This window comes from Diaporthe batatas, assembly GCF_019321695.1.
Source record: "Diaporthe batatas strain CRI 302-4 chromosome Unknown Contig00009, whole genome shotgun sequence".
Taxonomy (NCBI): domain Eukaryota; kingdom Fungi; phylum Ascomycota; class Sordariomycetes; order Diaporthales; family Diaporthaceae; genus Diaporthe; species Diaporthe batatas.
Genome location: NW_025408556.1, coordinates 2344327 through 2364821, shown reverse-complemented (window position 1 = coordinate 2364821; position 20495 = coordinate 2344327). Strand labels below are relative to the sequence as shown.

General features: G+C 24.9%; 2 protein-coding genes across 2 annotated transcripts; one reads left to right on the top strand and one right to left on the bottom strand.

Moving 5' to 3' along the window:
- Positions 1-789: 789 nt before the first annotated feature.
- On the bottom strand, positions 790-3280 carry KVR01_007889 (uncharacterized protein). Its single transcript, XM_044787345.1, has 3 exons — positions 2708-3280; positions 2079-2631; positions 790-1985 (listed from the first exon to the last, which is right to left on the bottom strand). The coding sequence occupies exons 1-3, from the start codon at positions 3175-3177 to the stop codon at positions 972-974; spliced, it is 2037 nt and encodes a 678-aa protein (XP_044642867.1). The 5' UTR covers positions 3178-3280; the 3' UTR covers positions 790-971.
- A 15020-nt stretch (positions 3281-18300) lies between these two features.
- Positions 18301-19761, top strand: KVR01_007725 (uncharacterized protein; the record flags this gene model as incomplete). Its single annotated transcript, XM_044788600.1, has 2 exons — positions 18301-19135; positions 19190-19761. 2 exons carry the CDS (start codon positions 18301-18303, stop codon positions 19759-19761), a joined length of 1407 nt encoding a protein of 468 aa, XP_044642703.1.
- Positions 19762-20495: the final 734 nt, after the last annotated feature.

The following is a 20495-nucleotide window of genomic DNA, read 5'->3' as shown; positions in this document are numbered from 1 at the left end:
GTGCCCAGGTGTCCTGCGCTAGCCCCCCTTTTCCTGCAAGCTGCAAGCTGCAGAGTAGTAAAAAAAAGAGGGAAAGCGAATGGCTTCTTTTTCGTCGATCTGCGCCGCGCATGCTTGCATCTGGCTGGCTGGGACGGGGGGCGAAAAAGCCGGCTTGGCCGGCCCGCGGGCGCAGGACTGGTGGTGGTGTGGTTCAACCTCGGTGTGGGCGTCCTGTGCACCTTTTTTTTTTAAAGGGTAACTTCCGCTGTGGCCGGTTTCTGAAAGATGGTCCTCGTTATGATTAATTATCTGTGTTACGGGTCCATTCGGCAGGGTGCTGTATGCAGGCGGGCGTGTGCGCGCGTGTGTGACTGCACGTAGCCGTCCGACACATGTTCGTGGCTGGCCTGTCAGGCACGGATGCCATGCTGCGAGCGTGTGTACTTTGCTCGGGTGTGTTTTCCTTGAACTTGGTGTGAGGGTGCGGATTTGGATGGATGTTGTATCTTCTGGGAAATGGGTTCGTGTGAGGTTGTGATCACGCATGGAGGGATGATGTCCCACTAGTTCAGAATGCGATGCTGTTGTGATTCAAAGACTACGCGCCTCTGTCAAGCGTGGCGTCAATTTTGCACGAATAGTGCAGTGGCATTTATTTTTGACGACAGGTGCTCGTGCTTTCGTCTCTGGTCGTGGTACTTATACTGATGGTGCCAGGACCGGATGACAGGTTAGATAGATAGGGCCTAGACAATCGCTTTTGTGTTTTCTTGTCACCTTGGGTCAAATCAAATTCTCAAATAATAGTGCCTAGAGACGGTTAAATTTGCGGGAAGAATGAACTTGTGAGCCGTATAAGACGGTACCATAGAAGTTTTCACGAGGCAAATCGTTAACTGGGTTTACATCTACATGGCAGCCCCTCTCTGTTTATTCCATTTCAAAAAGTGCCCAAAATTCATCACGTACAGCAGCCCGAAGCCTCGTCCTCAGTCTTCGACCCAGCTTCCAGGCATGCACAGTGGCCCCGGCTCCATTTCCCTCCAAAAGTCGCCAACCAATTCATCTGTCGGCTCCGACCACCACAGCTTCCAGTCCTCCACCTGGCTACCATGGTTGAAATTGATCAATCTTATTTCAAACAGACCATTCTTGGTCCCGTCAATCCATCTTTCATCCCACACGTCTTGGAAAATTCTAAAATCACAACCTTCTTCGTCCATAAGCCTTCGCTTTTCATAATTTCCATATTCTAGCAGATCAATACCGCATTCTTGAAGCATTTGAAGCCAAATTTGTGCAGCTCTTGCGCAATTGCTAAGCCGCGAATCCATCTTGTGATGTCTAGTGCTCTTCCGTTCCGAGCTCAAGCCGGGAAGCGCCATGAACGATGGCAAGAATAAGTTTGTGAATGGTGTAACTGTACGGAATAGCTGTAAACTCCAACCAACATTACCAATTTTCGTGTAGGGGTGTTCTTCTGGCATCATCGCGGATTTTTTGAGTCGACTTATTACATCCAAGATCACGATATGCCACTTGTTTGTAGTGTCTGGATCGAGCCACACCGTTTGGCCTACCCCGTAAGCGAGGCTGTCCATCATCTCTACAACGGTTAGAGTATCCGCTGCTTCAAGGCATAACGACTGACAGAGATGATGAAAGACGTCATGAGAAAGCACAGGTGACTTCCAAGCAAAGACACGCACAAGCGTTGTCGCCAAGTTCAATCGTTTGCCTAGAAAGCCGGCTTCATAGAACTCGTTGTGAGGCCAGAGTCGACTGACAAGATCAGTGAAAGAGTTTAGATCACCGCCACAGCCATGTAGGGCTTTGATTCGAGCTGTATCGCTCAGCTCATCGTGCTGGAGAAAATGTTCAAATTGGGGTATTCTTTCTGCGCGTATAGGCTGCCACCCTATAAGGTCGGAAGTATTGGCTTCCTCTGAATCGTAGTCGAGCAAGTATCTAGCGACTTGCCAAGCTCCATGTAATAGCGCACGCTATTCTGTTGTCAGCAACTCTGCAGGATTATTTCAGCTGTGCGAGGCATTCCGCAGGGCGCGTGTTACAGGTCTATTCCAAGGTTCACTCACCTCAAGCAGCCCTGACTCACTCTCATGGCCGAACAATATGTGGTCTAGTGGACCACACTTTCTGTCTTGAAAAAGGCGAAACATCATATTGAGATCGTCAAGTCTTAATGCGTCTTCGATCAGCCTGAATACGTCGGAGTCGCGCCGAATGTAGCTGTACACGTTGAGTGAGCAAGCCCAGCCGGCATAACTTCGAGAGAATACCGCATCGAATACAGAGTTACACAGCCACCTGGGCATCTGGATTTCAATTCGCAGAAGACCTTCCTGGCTCGAGGTACTCGTCCCACAATCCGCTTGCTTCGATGCCGCGCGAACTCGAAGCAGCCCCGTTATCTTGGCAAGCCCCATTTGCAAGTATTGTGATCTTGCGAAGCTGGGTGTCCGGCTATTTGACGCCCGACGCCGTGGGGGTTTGGAGGCAACTTGCAATTGGGCCAATGCTTGGTCGTGGGTCGTCTCTGCATGACCGAGGGCGGCGGACTGGGGGCACTGAGAAAGGGCGGACATGAGCTGAGAAACGATGGCCTCGGGCTGCGTTCGTTGCAACGCGCTGGGAAGATGACCCTTGGATTAGTAGGTGCCGTTGGTCCGTCATCCATTAATACGGGCAGCATGCTGGCTCTTACACAATGTAACTACTCTGCGCCAATGTCAAAAGCTGGATAGTATTTTGAAGGCGCATTTCGTATTGCGCCAGTGTGCCCTTCTTCAGCACAATCTTCACCATGGCTGACTTTCGCCTCAGGCCACCACGGTTCGTATTGACCTGGGACATGAGGTCCGTGACGAGGCCCTGGAGTTGCTCACTGGCTGCTTGGCATGCGGCGAGTGCGTTCTGCATCGCCTGCTGGAGATGTGCGTTTGCGGAAGCAGATGGTAGTGGCGCATTCGTTCCCGCAGCATCGCCTCCGTCTGGGGTCGTCTCGCAGAGGACTGGAGCAAGAAGCTGGAGACGATTGAGCATGTAACCGAGGTTGTCGGGTGCGTCTTTGACCTCGTCTAGCAGAGCCTTTAACTTGAGACTGTTTGTTACGATGGACCCGGCGACTTGCGCGACGCTGAGGCCGGAGGCGACAAGACCGAGGACTTCGGCCATCTTAGCTCGTTCGCAACTGGTCTGTGGATGAAATGCTTCTTCCGTCGGTTCTCGTACTTGGATTCTTGCATGAGGCGTAGGAATGATTTTTTTTTTTTTTTTGGAAAGGGGCAGAGAGTCAGTTGGACCCAAAACAAGATCGGGCGGTTTTGTCAACTTCCCCGCTTCGAAATGCACTCAGCCTCAGTGTGTAACTGTGGCCCCAATAAAATGACAAGATGCACCTCCATCATGCATGTCAGCAATGCGCATGTCGTGGCGGCGGCGGAGCTGCTGGTGCTTGACCAGTGACCACTCAGCGGGGCAGAAATTTAGAAAGAAAGAAGTGCACCACCATAAGATCAAGTTCTGGTAAGGCATATCGGATACATTCTGACGAGGCGAGGTGGTTATGTGACTGGGGAGTTCTGTGGCACTAAAGATGTGGGAAACATGCTTGCCTTCAGGAAGCGACAGGGAGCGTCATTGGTAAGTTCACACTTAAGTATGGAAATGGTCATACATCCTTATAAGCTCTGCCCGGACGTTTGGTACGCAGGAAAAGCATCTTCAAACTTGGTATGGCACAGGCTCCTGTGAGAAAACCTCCTGTATGGTGAACAACTTCCTGGAGGACGACAGCTAGACCCCATAGTCGATGCTCGTGGTCCGTATCATTTAAGGGACAACACACGCACCTTCTTGATCCTAGTTCATAACCTCCAGGGCTCTGAGCGGATAACTTTGCAGAAGACGAAGCAGAATGACTCATTGTGAAATCTTGAAGCCAGTTCCGGAAGCTACAAGGGCGGTGGCATGACATCATTTTGCCTCCTAGGGCTTGCCATGTTTGAAAGATTTGACGCGTCGTTCCTTCCTGCGGTGTTGAAAACAAGGTCGCAAACAACTTCACCTTTCGACCAAAGCCTCCACGTCCTGGACAGCTGGTGAAATGTTATCACTGACTACATCACCAACCGCAATCACAATAACAAGCATCGTACTTTAAACTCACGTGAGCACTGTGACCAGCGTGTCAACGCCCATCCCGTTAAACCAGGGTTATAAATTTATTCCTTAATTTCTTAATCTAACTAAGTTAATCTTTAATCTATTAGTCTTTAATTAGACTATAATTAAAATAAATTAGTCTTTAATTACTTAATTATACTAAATAATTAAAATTAAAAGATTAAAATTAAATTAAAAAAAGATTAAAAGATTAAAAGAAAAATAGAGCTTTTCTATAATATATAGGTTTTTTTCTAAATTTAGTAATTTATAGGTTTTAATAAAAATTAAACTTAAATTTATAATTTATATAATTATAGAAATTATTTATAAAATTTATAAAAGGATTTATTTAACTATACTATATATATTAATTAATTAATAATTATATATATTTTTAACCCTTTATAAAATAAATTAAAAATAACTTATAACCTATTTAAGCTTATACCCCCTCTTTCCCTTATTTTTAACTTAACTATTTATATTAATTATTTTATAATTAAATTAATATAAATTTAAAAATATAATAAAAATATATTTAAATATTTTTTATTTTATATTTTATTAATAAAATTATTAAAAATATATTAAATAGTATAAAAGTTATATTTTAAATAATATATAATAATTTTAATAATATATTAAAATTATTATTTTAAAAACTTAAAAGTTTTTTAAATTCTTTATATATATATAAAGATACTTTATAAATATATATTATATTTAAAAGTAAAATCTATCCTATAAAAGTAATAATTTAAATAAAATATTTTAATAAATTAAATTAATATAATATATTCTTTAAATAAAGAAAATAAATTATAAATATTTAAAATTAAATATAATAAAATAATATTTATATATAAAAATATATTTTAAAGTTAATAAAAATATTTTTAAATTTATATAGAATACTTTAATATTTAATACTTTAAAATATTTTATTTTTAGTTTTAACTATTTAGTTTAGGCCTTTAACTACTTAGTTTAGGCCTTTAACTACCTAATTTAAACCCTTAACTATCTAATTTAAGCCCTTAACTATCTAATTTAGGCCCCTAACTATCTAGTTTAAGCCTTAATATTTTTAAATTAAAGTTTTAATTATTTAAATTTAACTTTTAATTATTTAATAAAATAATTTAAATATTTTTAAAAAATATTATAAAAATATAATAATATATAAAAGATTATTTAAAAATTAATATAAATATTTATAAAATACTTTATTATAATATTTAAAATAATAATTTAATTTTATTTTTAAAAAAAGAATTACTTAAATATAAAACCTTTATATATTAAATTTCTAATATTATAAAATTTACTACTATATTATAATATTATAATATAATATTTTATTATTAAAATATTATATATTATAATAATTATTCTTTTAAATTTTATTAAAAATAAAGTTAAACTAATAAATTATTTATTATAAAAATAGTTTAATAAATTATTTATAATAAATAGATTTTATTTACTAAAATATTAAATAAAGAGTTTAATTATTTAAATATTTTTTTATTTTTCTATATATATAGCTCTTTTCTCCCTTTAAATTTTTTTATTTTTACCTCTTTATATAAACCTTCTACTATTTTCATTATTATATAAAACCTTTACTTTATTAAAAGATTTATTTATTTATTTTAAATAAATATATCTTTATTTTATTTCCTTTTCTCCTATTATAAAGTCCTTTATATTCTTTCTTTTAAAAATAATTTATAATTTATTTTAAAAATAAATATAATAGTATTAATTATATACTACTCCCTTTTAAAAAATATATATTTATATTTTTAAAATAATTTATTTACTTAAACTCTTCTATATATTAAAAAAATATAAATTAATAGATTTTAATATTTTATACTTAATAAGTTATTTTCTTTTAATAAAAAATAAAATTATATATAAATATTACTTTATAAATTTTATTTATATATAATTATATTTATATTAAATTATAATTAGTTAAAAATAATAAAAGTTATTTTTAAATTAGTTTTATAATAAAAGTATATTTAATTATATTTTTAAAATACCTAATTATATAATTAATATATAAAATAGTTTTTAATTTTTTTAAAATTAAATTTTTATTTAATTTTTAATTAATTAATTTTATAAATACTTTTATAAAAAAGATATTTTAAAGAGTTTTAAGCTTTAAATTATACTTATTATTATAAAAAGTTCATTTAGAAATTCCTTTTAATAAAAAAGTAAAAATAAAAATAAAAATAAGTAAAATATTTTAAAAATATTTTTATTAATATATTAATATTTTTAAAAATTATATTTTATAATTTTTTAATATTCTAATTAAATAAATTAAAATTAATTTTATAAATATAAATATTTATAATAAAATTTTAAATTTCATTATTAAAAATAATTTACTTTTTAGTATATTAAATTTAAAATTTTTAAAAATTATTATTTTATTTAAATTTATATATATAAATATTTTTAATATTTTAATTAATTAAACCTTTATTAATATATATATATAAAGTTATATTTCTTATTAATTATTTAAAATTAAAAATATTTTAATAAATACTTTTAATAAAGACTTTATAAATTTAAATTTAAACTTAAAAGAAAATATTATTAATTATAATAAATCTTTTTTACTTTTAATATTTAAATTTTTAAGGTAAATATAGTTTATATAGAAATAATTATTTTATATATTAATTTAGAAATTTTAATTAATTTATAAATTAATTAATTTTTAAATTAAAAATAGGTATATTAATTTTATTTTTAAAAAATTTTAAAAATTTATTTAAAGTTATTTAAATATAACTTTAAATAGTATTTTTAGGTATTTAATATTATATATATATATATTTATTTAATAACTAATTTTATTATAATTTTATTTAAAATAATATAATAAATAATAATATATTTTTATTAAAATTTAAAAAAATATAATTTTAATTTAAATTTTAATTTTAATAATAATATTTATTATATAGTATATATTATTAATTTAATAATATAAAATATTTTAAAAATTATTTATTAAATAAAAAATTAATAAATATATTTTAAATATTTTATAAATCTATAAGTTATTATATTAGAGTTTATTAAAATAATAAATAATTTTATTAATATTATTAATATTTAATATTAATTTTAATAAATATTATTATTTAAGTTTAATAAATAATAATATTAATTTAATATAATATTAAAATTAATAGATTTTTAATAAAAGTATTAAAAGTATATATAAAATAAATCTTTAAAAGAAATTTTAAAAATTTATATATCTTTAAGTAAGTAAAAATATTTTAAATAATATTTTATATTAATTTTAATTTAAATACCTTTATTAAGTAGAATTCTATATATTTTATATTAAAAACTTTTTATAATTAAAAGAGCCTTTAATATATATACAAAGAAATATATTTAATATTAAGTTTAGAAATATAGTTTTTAAATTAGAAATATATATTTTAACTTAAATTAATAAGATATTTAAGGTATTTTAAAACCTTTTATTAAACTTTAAGGGTAATTATATATAATTATTTTTAAAAATTATTATATATTTATATAATATATAATAATTTAAAAACTTTAATAAAAAATTTAAAAAAGTTAAAAGAGATTTTTTAATAAATAATTTTATTTAATTTATATTATAATTATATATTAATTTATTTAAAAAACTATTTTTAAATTTATAAAAGTTATTAAAGTTAACTTAAATAAATTAAAGAAATACTTTTATATTAATTAATTAAAGTTAATATAAAACGTTATAAATTTTTATATTAATTTTAATTTTAAATTTAAAATATAAAATATTTTATTTTTAAAAAAATAAATTATTAGACTTTTATTTTTTATAAAAGTTAATATATCATTTATTTTAAAAGATAAGTTTAATAAATAAGTTTAAAATTAATTTTTATTTATATATTTATTAATATTTTATAAAGTTAAAATAAAATTAATTTCTTTTAATAAAAATATATATAATATTTTATTTATAAATTTATCTTAAAATATTCTTAATTTTAATAATAAATTTTATATTAAATCTTTAATAAATATTAAAGGTAAATATAATATTTATTTTTAAAAAATATACTTTAACTTTAAGGTATTTTAAATTATTTTATTTTAAATATTTTTTATTAATAATTAATAGTTAAACTTTTAAATATTAAAAAATAATAGATTTTAATATTTTATATTAAATATATTAGTTTAAAATTTTTATAATTTTAATTATATTTATTATTATAAAAAATAGTTTTTATTATTAATTATATTATAATTAAATTAAAGGTTAATCTTAATATAGAGATAGTAAGGAAATTAATATTATTATAAAATTAAAGGTTTAATAGTATTTAAAAGTTAGAGGTAGAAATTTAGAATTTAAAGGAATTAATAAAGGAGAAATAAAGAAATAATTTAAAATAATTTATTTTATTATTTCTTTTAATTTAATTATATTTAAATAATTTATTTTAAAAGAATAATAATTTATTTTATTTTAAATTATTTAATTTAATAAATTATAAAATAAATTAAAATAATTATATATTTTATACTTTTAAAATTAATAAAAGTTATTTTATTATTATTTTTTAATAAAATTTTTAAAAATTTATAAATTATTTTAAACTTTTTATTTACTAATTAAAACTAAAAATTACTTTAAACTTCCTTATTTATTAATTAAAAATTAAAAATTACTTTAAACTTTTTATTTATTAATTAAAAATTAAAATTTATTTTAAACTTCCTTATTTATTAGTTAAAAACTAAGGGTTACTTTAAACTTCTTTATTTATTAATTAAAACTAAAAGTTATTTTAAACTTTTTATTTATTAATTAAAACTAAAAGTTACCTAAACTTCCTTATATATTAATTAAAATTAAGGGTTACTTTAAACTTCTTTATTAATTATAAAAAATAATTATTAAATTAAATGATTTTAAAAATTATTAATATTCCTTTAATATTTAATAAATATAAAATAAACTTAAAAATATTTAAATTATTTAAATATTTTATTATATAGTTTATTTAACTTTTATTTAACTTTCTATTTAACTTTTATTTAATATTTTATTTAACTTTTATTTAACTTTTACTTAATTTTTATTTTATTTTTATTTAACTTTTATTCAATTTTTACTTAACTTTTATTTAACTTTTATTTAACTTTTATTTAACTTTTATTTAACTTTCTATTTAATATCCTATTTAACTTTTATTTAACTTTTATTTAATTAATAATAAGTTAATTAATAAAATAAAAAATAAAAAAAAGAAATAAAATATACTATAAGGAACCTATTAAAAATTAAACTTAAATTTTTCTTTATTTAAAAGATTTTAAGTACTAAACTATAAATTTAAGTATAATATAATATACATTTTTTAAAATTCTATTATTTAAAAATATATATATTAAATAATAATTTAAATAAATTAAAAATTTAATAAATAAAATATTAAATATTAAAAATATATAATTTTTAATTTTAATATTATAATATTAATAATAATTATTATAAATAATATATATATTTAATTTAATTATATAAAAATAAAATCTTTAAATTATACTTTTAATTTAATTATATAAATTTAATATAATAAATTTATTAATAAAATTATTATATATATTATAAAAATCTAATAATACTATAATTATATTATAATAAAGTTTTATTAAAATATTTAAAAGTAAATAAATAATATTATAATTTTATAATATAAAAAATATTATAAACTTAAATAAATAGTTAAATAATTTTACTCTCTTAATATTTAATTAATATAAATTTAAAATATAAAATTTAATATTAATATAATTAAAAACTTTTAATAATTATAAAAGAACTTTATAATATTAATTATTAATTTAATATTTTTAAATTTATAATAACCTTTTATTATTTTAAATACTATTTTAAATAAAATAATCCTTATAACTTATAGTAAAACTTAAATTATTTATAAAAATTATTAATTTAAAATTAAAGTTATTTAAAGAATAATATAAAGGAGGTAGTAAAATTATAATCTATATTATAAAAGTATAGAGGCTACTTAAACTAATAAAATAAGTAGAGTATATAAACCTACTAATTAGTTCTATAAATATTTAGTTTATAACTTTAATAATTCCTCCTTTTTAAAAAGGTAACTAACTATATTACTAGTTAAAGTTAAACTTATAACCTTATTAATAATTATTTAAATAATACTTTTAAATTCTTATAAGGATGACCTTTAGGATTTATTATTATACTAAAGGCTTTAAAACTTTAAGTTATAATAGTTTTATATTATATAATAATTAAAATAATTAATATTTTAAATAAATACCCTATAATTAACCTTTTTATTTTATAGGGTAATTTATACCTTATTATTATTCTATTATAATATTACCCTTTAATACCCCCTTAATATTAAAGTTATAATTACTTTAATTATAAAGTATATTATAACTAATAGTATTATCTACTTTTTTATATTATATACTATAAAATAACACCTTTATTTACTATAAATATTTTAATTAAAAATATACCCATCCTATACTTCTATCTAATATATTATTATTATTAACTAGGCTATATTAACTTATTATTATTATTATAATTTAAAATCTCCTTTTTATAGTTAAATATATAATTACTTTTATAGTTAATATAAAATCTAATATTATTAGGGTAAGTATTATAGTATACCTTTAATATAGTTAATATATACTTAAAGTTATTAATTAGGTATTATTTTAAATTTAGGTCCTAACCCTTTTAGTAAACCTAATAAAATAGTATCTTATATAAAACCTTAAATGTTAGGATTTTATTTACCTTTTACTCTTCCTTTTTATTAATAATCTTACCTTTAAATTAAAGAGGAAGCTACTTTAAAAGGGGGTCCTATAAGTTAAATTATAATTAATTAGGTATGAATATTTTATAGCTATATTAGGTTAGGGGAATCTTAAATTTAAAAAAATAATAAAAATTATTACTTATAATATAGTAAAATTACTAAATAAAAGAGTACTTAAATTTATTATATAAGCGGTTAATTATTTATATCTTTTAATAATAAAATATAATTATTAATACTAAAATTAGGTTTATAATAGTATTAATTTACCTATTTTATTATATACTTTTAAGTTTATTATATTACTACTTAAATCTTATTAATATAGCCTTATAAAGTATAAGCTATATATTAGGCTTTATTTTATAATAGTTACTTTTATATAAAACTAATATTTTATTATTATATTTAACATTTTTAATTAAAAGGAAGATTAAAAGTAAACTTTATTTAAATTTTAAAGGGTAAAAGCCTATTAAAAGAGTTATATAATAAATAAATTTAAGTAAAATTTAAAATTAATACTACTTTAACCTAGTTGTTTTAATAATAGTTTATAAATATATATAAATACTAGTTAATTTACTAAAAGAGGTTTTAGCCTACCTTTAAAATTAAAAATAGCTTATAATAAATAACTTTTATGAAATATTTATAATATAATAAAGTTTATTAATAAAAATAAAATAAATTAAAGGTTATAATTAAAAATAATAAATTTAAAAGGCTAAATATATAAAAGGCCCTTTATAATAAAAATAAATTGCTTATATTATAATATAAGTATTTATATAAGGAATATACTATACAATCTTAAATAAATAATTTATTATTACTAGTAGGTTATTTAAACTAGTTTTATTTATTAATATACTCTTAAAATTAATTACTAAGTATTATTATAACTAATAGGGTATAAATAGTAATTTAAATAAACTTAATATTTTATTATAAAGGTATTTAAAATTAATATAAATAGTTATTTATAAACTATATAATATTTACTTATAAATTAAGCTATTAATACCTATATTATATTAATTTAACAATTTTATTCCATTTTAAATATACTATTATAATATAAAAATAAATATTATTAATAACTTTAATATAAAATTTATTATAATTTAAAATTACTAACTTATTATAAAAGTAATATACTAGTTATTAGTAAACTTCTAGCTATTTATACCTATTTTATTAAATTATAATAATATTTAAAAGTTAAATAATTATAATTAATATATAATAAAATATTTAATAATTTAAACCTAAACTATTTAAGGGAAATAAAGGGTATAATTACTAATAGATAGTTAGGGTTATTTTAAACTATATTATTATTAATAGGGTTCCCTATATTTATAAACATTAACTTTAAGCTTAAATATATGCCCTTAACATTAAATAAGGTAAAGTTTAGCTAATTATTAATTTAAAAAATAAAGATATTATATACCTTTAATTTAGTATTTTTATTAACCTTATAGAAAACTTAAATAGTTTAATAAATATCTAGTTATTCCTTTTAAGTTTTAAGCTTCTTAAGGTGTTAAAATAGTATATTAGTTAATATATTTTAAGTATTTAAGCAATATAATAGCTTAAAATTAAAATAAATTAAAAGGCTCGCCTATTTAGTTTATTAAAAGTTTAATAGCTGCTTTATATTATAGAACTTTAAAATATAATAATTAGTAATAATTTTAAATAAAATAAACTAGAAGCTAGCTAGTTTTAGCTCCTAGAATTTTAAGGAATATATTATAGCTAAAAGCTTTTTATTATAAATTAAATAGTTTATTTATATATTTAATATTATTTTAAAAAATATTTAATTAGGTATTACTTATTATTATTATATTATTAAAAAAATATTAACTATAATAATATTAGACGTATTTATCTTTAAGTATATAAGGAGTTTAAGTATAAAATATAATAGTATTAAGGTATTAATTATATACTTTTTAAAATAGTTAAAGAAAACTTAGTATTTTAGGATCTATTAAAACCCCTTACCTTTATATATAAGCTATATTAAAGGCTTAATAATTTTGCTATATATAAGAATAAACTTTTAGTAAAAATTATAAAAATTAAAAAAGGATTTTATATTTTTTAATATTATAGGTGTTTACTAGCTGTAAATAGCCTTAATTTTTTTAGGGTTTATAGAAACGCTATTAACTTTTATAATATAGCCTAAGAATTTAATGCTTTAAATATAAAACTTATATTTCTTTAAGTTTACTTATAGGCCTACTTTATATAAATATTTAAGTATAATAGTAATATACTAGATATATTTATCTTTTATTTTAAAGTAAATAATAATATTATTAATATATATATAATAAAACTAGTTAAGGTACTCTTAAAATATATTATTAATATACTACTAAAAGGTAAATAGGCTATTAAATAAACTAAATAGTATAACTTTATATTTAAATAACCTTTATTTTATATAAAAAGTTATTATATAATTAGTTTCCTTTATAAGGTATATTTTATAAAAAATTTAGTAGATATTAATTTTTATAAAAATATTAGTTTAATTAAATTAGTTTAATATTTTATTTATTTATAGGATTAAATTATAATCTTTTTTAATAATAATATTAAGCTTTTTAAAATTTATATAAAATTAAAGGCCACTATTAGGTTTAGTAGCTATAAGGATAAATAACGCTTAAAGCGTAACTATAAGCTTAATAAACCCTTTTTATAGGTTTTTAGTAATATATACTTTAACTACTTTAACCTCCTTAAATAATATTTTATAGAGGGGCTTATATTTAATTGTAGATATAAGATTTATTCTAGGTAGTAATTTAATTTTTAAATTATATAACTAGTATATAGTTAAGTAGTTTAAGTCTACCTTATTAAAAGTTTATAATAAGTAATAATACTATTTTAATACTTTTATTAAAGCCTTTTAATATAACTTTTTATTATTATAAAGTATATCTTTAATTATATTAGCTTACTTATTATAAATATATTAATTAATCTTGTAAAGAGATATAATAAAAGTAGGTAAGTTCTTATAATTAGTTAAGGTAAAAAGAGTCTCTATTTAAACCTTATTAATCTCCACCTTATAATACTTTACCTAACTAATATCTTTCTTATATAATATATATATACTACTAGCATTATAACCACTTAAATAATCCTAATTGTTCTAATAGTCCTATTATTACTATTAACAAGCTTTTTATTTCCTAAGGGATAGTATAAATATAGGTACTAAAGGGGGTTAAAAGGGACGGCTATATAGGGCATCCTCTATCTTTCTTAAGTTCTTATTAGAAAAAAAGCTAAATAAAACTCCACTAAATATCATCTACCTAGCAATATAGAGTACCCTATTTATAAATAATAACTCTAGGTCCTATAGCCTTTTATATATAACCTTAACTATTAACTTTAATAGTTCTTTTTAAAATAGGGGTAAAGGTATTAAAATAGGTACTTTATTTCTAAAAGTTATCTTTTTATATTAAATATTAAGGATTATATTATAATTATATATCTATTAGTGCCTAATAATTATTTTATAATATATATTTATTACTATTATAGGTAGTTAAGAATAGTAATATTTGTTAATAATTAAATTGGTAATTAGGATAGTATTAATTTTCTAAAATATTTACCTTTTAAATCCACTAATTAAGTATAGTTAAAATTTTAAAATGTATTTAGTATTAAGGGTTTAAATTAACTTTAATATAAAGTTTATATTAATAAAAATTATTTTATTTATTTTTATATTTATAAGTCCTTTTATATTTATATTATTTTATTATTAGTTATTATATAAAATGCTATTTATAACTTTCTATTAACTATATAAGTAAAAAGTTATATAAAATATTTATAAGTAAGCTTAGTTTTTCTTTATTAATATAAACCTTATTTAAAAATATATATATATCCTTTAAAAGAAAGTTTACTTATTTTAAAATTATTAGTTTTTAAATTAAATTATTTATTAAATAGGTTATTTAATTTAATTAAATTAAATAAAAGCTTATTATAAAGTGCCTTAATTTAAATAATATAGTTATAATAATTAATTTTATAATTATAGTTATAAGTATTACTATTAGAGTAATAATTTAGGTTTTTAAAATAGTTAATACTTATATATTCTATCTTTTATAATAAAAATAAATACTTTTAGTAAAAGCTTAATTAGCTTATCTTTTATTAAGCTATTTTATTTAATATAATTATAAGTAGAAGGGCTATTATTATTAGTTTAGTTTCTACTAGTATTACTAGTATCTTTAGTATTATATTTAAAGTTACTACTATTATAGTTATTGTTTTACCTCTTTCTTTACTATTTAAATTATTATAGTTAAAGTTTTATTTATTATTTTATTTACTATTATTAATATTATTATTAAGGGTTTTACTTTATATAGTTAATTAGTAAGTTGTTAATTCTAGTTAATTATTTATACCTAAATATAATAATTTTTAAAAGTAATATTTATATTTTAAGTTTAAGAAAAAGGAGATTATATAGGTAAAAGTTAGGGTAAGCTTCTTATATATCTTATTTTTTTATTTATTTTTAGAAAGTTAATGTATATTAGTTAGCTAAATAAAGTTATTATAGAAGGTAAAGAATTTATTATTAGACTTTATAGCTAAAATATTAAAGTTAATTTTATTTATAACTTTTTATTAAAATTACTATATTTATTCTTTAATTAAGTAAGAAAAGCCTTTATTATAAAGATATAATTAGGGTAATTAGGCTTAAAGAAAATCCTATAATATTAGTAATAGTATTATATATCTAGTTCTTAATTATTATTACTTTATTATATTTATTAGAATAGTGGTCTATATTTATATTTAACTTATTTTAGAGTTAATACTTTTATACTTTAAAGTTTAATTTATTTTTAGTTTTATTATTATATTAAATAGGTGGAGGGTCTATTTTAATAGAGCGCTTTTATTGGGTGGGGGTGGGGTTTTACTAAATATTAGTAGGGTTAATAGTTTATATATACAACTTAATATTCTTAAGTTAAAGTATATAAACTTCCTCCTATAGATTTATTTTTATAGAATTAACTTAGTTAGCCTTATTAATCTTATTTAATTATTATTAGAGGTTAGTAATTATATTTTAATTCTTTATACTTTAATAAATTAAAATAGCTATATATTCCTTAATAATATTATAATCTTTAATTTTTACTTTTAGGTTTATAATAAGTTTATTATATTTATTAATAGTTAATTTAAATTAGCCTTATAGATAATTAAGGGTAGAGGTAGTTTATATATTACCCTTTAATGCCTATAAATAGGAAGTAAGCTTTTTTATAAGTTAGATAAAGTATTCTATCTACTCCTTAATATAGAATAGGTTTGTATTAACTTTTTAGAATAATAATGCTATTTTAGTGGCCTAGATAAAGGAAGTCTAAACTTATAGTTTTAAGGAGTAAAACTTATTAAATATTATTTTTTAATTCTATTATATAAATTTAAGGAATATTATTTATAAAATTAGTTTAAATATAGAAAAAATTTACTAACCTTTTTCTATTAGAAAGGTTTAAGGTATATAAGTGAAATAAGTTACTTTAAGCTATTTAATTTTATTAGTAAGGTTTTTTTTAAGTATTAGATTATTAATAAAAGACTAATTTAAGAGAGAATTAGCTATGTGCTACTTAGCTATAAGTACGCTAATATAGTTGATTAGTTTTTGAATTTTATTACTTTTAATATTAATATTAGTATTATCTTTAAGGGTTTAGCTAGTTATAAAGGCTGTACTAAATAAGGAGGCTTGCTTATTTTTAAGTAAAAGTTAGTTTAGGTAGGTTAATAGGACCTTTTTAAAGTTAGGTAGGATTTACTTAAATTAGTTAATGCTAAATTAAATTCGTTAATATAGGTTAGGTATTAAAGTATTTTAAAAGATAACTTTATTATTCTTGTTATTAATATCTTTAAATTTATTATTATCTTTATTATTATCCTTAATATTTATAAGGGTATTAGTCTTCTTATTTGGGGTCCCTTAGGCTTTCTTATCTATAGGGTTAACGGTTTTATAGGTTATTATAGTTGGTTGATTGGGGAAAATAAAGGTTTAATTAAGATGAATATTTTTATAGTTTTTTTAAGTTGTAAGGTTAAGTAGTTTTGAATTAAGATGGTCTTTATAACCTATAATAAAAGAAGGCTTAAATTATCTATAAAGAATTGTTGATTTAAAACTAGAGTTATTTAAGGAATAGTATAGAGGAGGTAGTGAAGCTATAATCTTGTGTTGTAAGAGGTATAGAGGCCACTTAGACTGATAAGATAAGTAGAGTATATAGACCCACTGGTTAGTCCTGTAGGCATTTAGCCTATAGTTCTAATATTAGGAATATAAATTAATAGATTATACTATTATATTATATAGTTACTTTTAAATTATTATTTATAAAAAAAAATTTTTATATATAAAGTTAATTTTAACTTTATATAAAATTTTATATTTATTTAAATAAATTATTAAAAATAATTAAATTTAATTTAATTATAATTTTATTATTTATTTAAATAATTATATAAAGAAATATATATATTTAAAATTAAATAGTTTTTAAATAAATAAATTATAAAACTCTACTTTTTTAATATATAAAAGTTTAAAATTTAAATTAAAATAAAAATAAAATTATATTTTAATTTTTATATTTATTTAATATTATTTATTTAAATTAAATTAAAATATAATATTTTTAATAAATATTTTTAAATAAAAATTTTAGAAATATTTTATTATTTTGAGAAAATTAATTAAAAATAATAATTAATTTTTAAAAAAATTTAAAAATATTTTTTAATATTTAAATTATATTATATATTTAATATTTAATAAAATAAAATTTAATAAAAATAAACCTACTTTTTTTAATTAAACTAAAAACTAAAAACTAATTGATTAATTAGTTTAGTCTTTAATTATAATTACTAACTAAAAAAAGATTTAGTTATTATTTCCTTAACTAAAAGTCTTTAGTCTTAGTTAAGGCCTGTAACTAAACTAATTCAGACTAATTTCAACCCTGCGTCAAACCACGTGAGCAGTCCCTCTCAACTCGCTCTCTCATGATTGCATCGCCTCCGTGGCACGACTTTCAACAAATGAGACCGTCGTCAACAAAGGACTGCTTCGATGGCGACTTCTGACGACCACGCCATGGACGACACCGGCCCGCAAGACGAGGCGCAGAGGACGTCACTCGGCCAAGCCACGAGCTACGATACCTTCCATCGCTATCGTCGCCTCCCCCTCGAGCTGCGAGCGATGATACGTGCCTTTGCGATTGAAAGCGCGAGATCACGGTGGCCAGGATATCTTACGAACCACAAGGATCCCTTGCCCTGCTCCCGCTTGGCTTCCATCTCTGAGGAGTGGCAGGATGACGTCGAAAAGGCGCTTTTCAGCAAGATTCAAATTGATCCTCTCGATGAAGACGATATCTTAGACTTCGCGAAAAACTTCACCGAGAGGAGAAAAAAATACCTCACACAGCTTGAAGTTGTTATGGAGGACGAGGAGTCGGGATTTTGGCAAACGAACACGGGCCCCCTTGATCTCAGCCGATGCATGGAGAAGACTGGACAGCTTCTCCAGCAACTGACTGGTTGGAACTTCAGCGATGACAATAGGCAGCGCTCGATCGCTGTAATCTTCACATCACGATATTTGGCTATTCGGCGTCACAGAGAAAAAGACGAGGATCCCTTAATAAACACAGTATCTCTCTGGGACCCATTTCAACTGTCGGCATTAACCGAGAATCGCATACCCACCAACGTCGCCTTGTGGGCCATCAAGTCAGAGTTTCCAACACCTTTGAACATGATAACGCACCTCACTCTCGTCCCCGACTGCATGCCCATTGCTGCCGCAAAGACAATCATCCAAACCATGCCAAACTTGGAATCATGCAACTTTGGGATCGCCTTTGAATGTACTGTCGAGGAAGCGTGGAGAGACTTTACCGGTTAGACTCCCCCTGCTTCCCGCATGATGGATGGCTGCAACTCACACCTGTTAGATTTCATTCATGAACTACGGGTCTCTGCGCCCTCCCTCCGCAAACTCACAATACACAACTCGAGCTATATATATCTCGGTGACCGCATCCCGGACAGCGTGGTAGAATTCGCTGCCGCCCTGCGAGAGCTGAGCCAAAGCCTCAAGTCCCTGCACACCCCACAGTGGCCTGCTAGAATACATGAAGCATTCTTCTCCCCATTCTATGAGAACTCCCATGCCGGCGCCGACTCGGCTGCCTCTGGATCGCCCTGCACGTGGCCAAACCTGCAACATCTTACCCTGAACGGCAACGGTGGCTTTTACACAGGGGGTAGGGGCCACCCCACATCTAGTGCGGTCGATATGCTCATCGCTGCGGCAAAGGCCTCTCGGCTATGCCGAGTCTCAAGTCCATCAAGATCAGAACGTCGGGGAACGCGTTCCTCGATTTCGACCGAGAGAATTACAAGCTCGGTCTTGCGAATTTCAGCCAGGGTGAACAAGGGAGACTACTGGGGGCTTACGCTCCCTACACTGGGGCTGTGGCGGTGCGGGTCGCGGAGGTCCGTAGAGGGGACTGGTATATTATGACATACTTCAAGTGGAAATATATTTAAATAACAGGCTGAGCCCAAGGGGGTAACCCTCGAGACGAAAAAATGGTTGTCTTGGAACACAGGAGGCAGTTCAATAGAAGGCTGGTAGGGCGTGCTTCGTCGGGCTAGGAGGGCTGGCCGCACAGCGGGCGCAGGCGTTCGAGTAGAGTTTTCGACGTTAGAAGTAGATTGCATTTCTCCCCAATTGATGATTCACGGGACCAGAAATACTGTTTTTGTTGGACCAAGAGATTTTCCATGGACTTGGCAGACATGGGGATTGTTAAAACACCAACCTGCTCCCCGAGGCCTGCTTGAGTCTGCTGACGCCAAGCCACGAATGACAACATCACCATCTCCCACTCGCTCACCGGTGCTTAGGAATGCATCTCCGGCTGAAAGTCATGAGTCAATCCCGACTCGACTTGGAATCCTTGACGCCGTGCTGCAGGGTCAAAAGATGACCCACCCAGTCCAGCTCGGGACCAGATAATAATGGTCTAATGTTCTGTTCTGTCGGCTGTCTATGATCGTCAGTGCCAGCTCCCGCTTGCTAAAGAGCACACACTTGAAATGTGGCAGGTCCCCGTCCACTCCGGCCGACCTGTGGTCCTGCCTCATGGTGATGTCGGTCATATAGGGGAGATCCGAATCCGCCGGGGGGGGGGGTCCGTATTTGCTACGGCGCCCACGGCTGTGTCAATGATGTTGATGATGTCGCGGCCATTA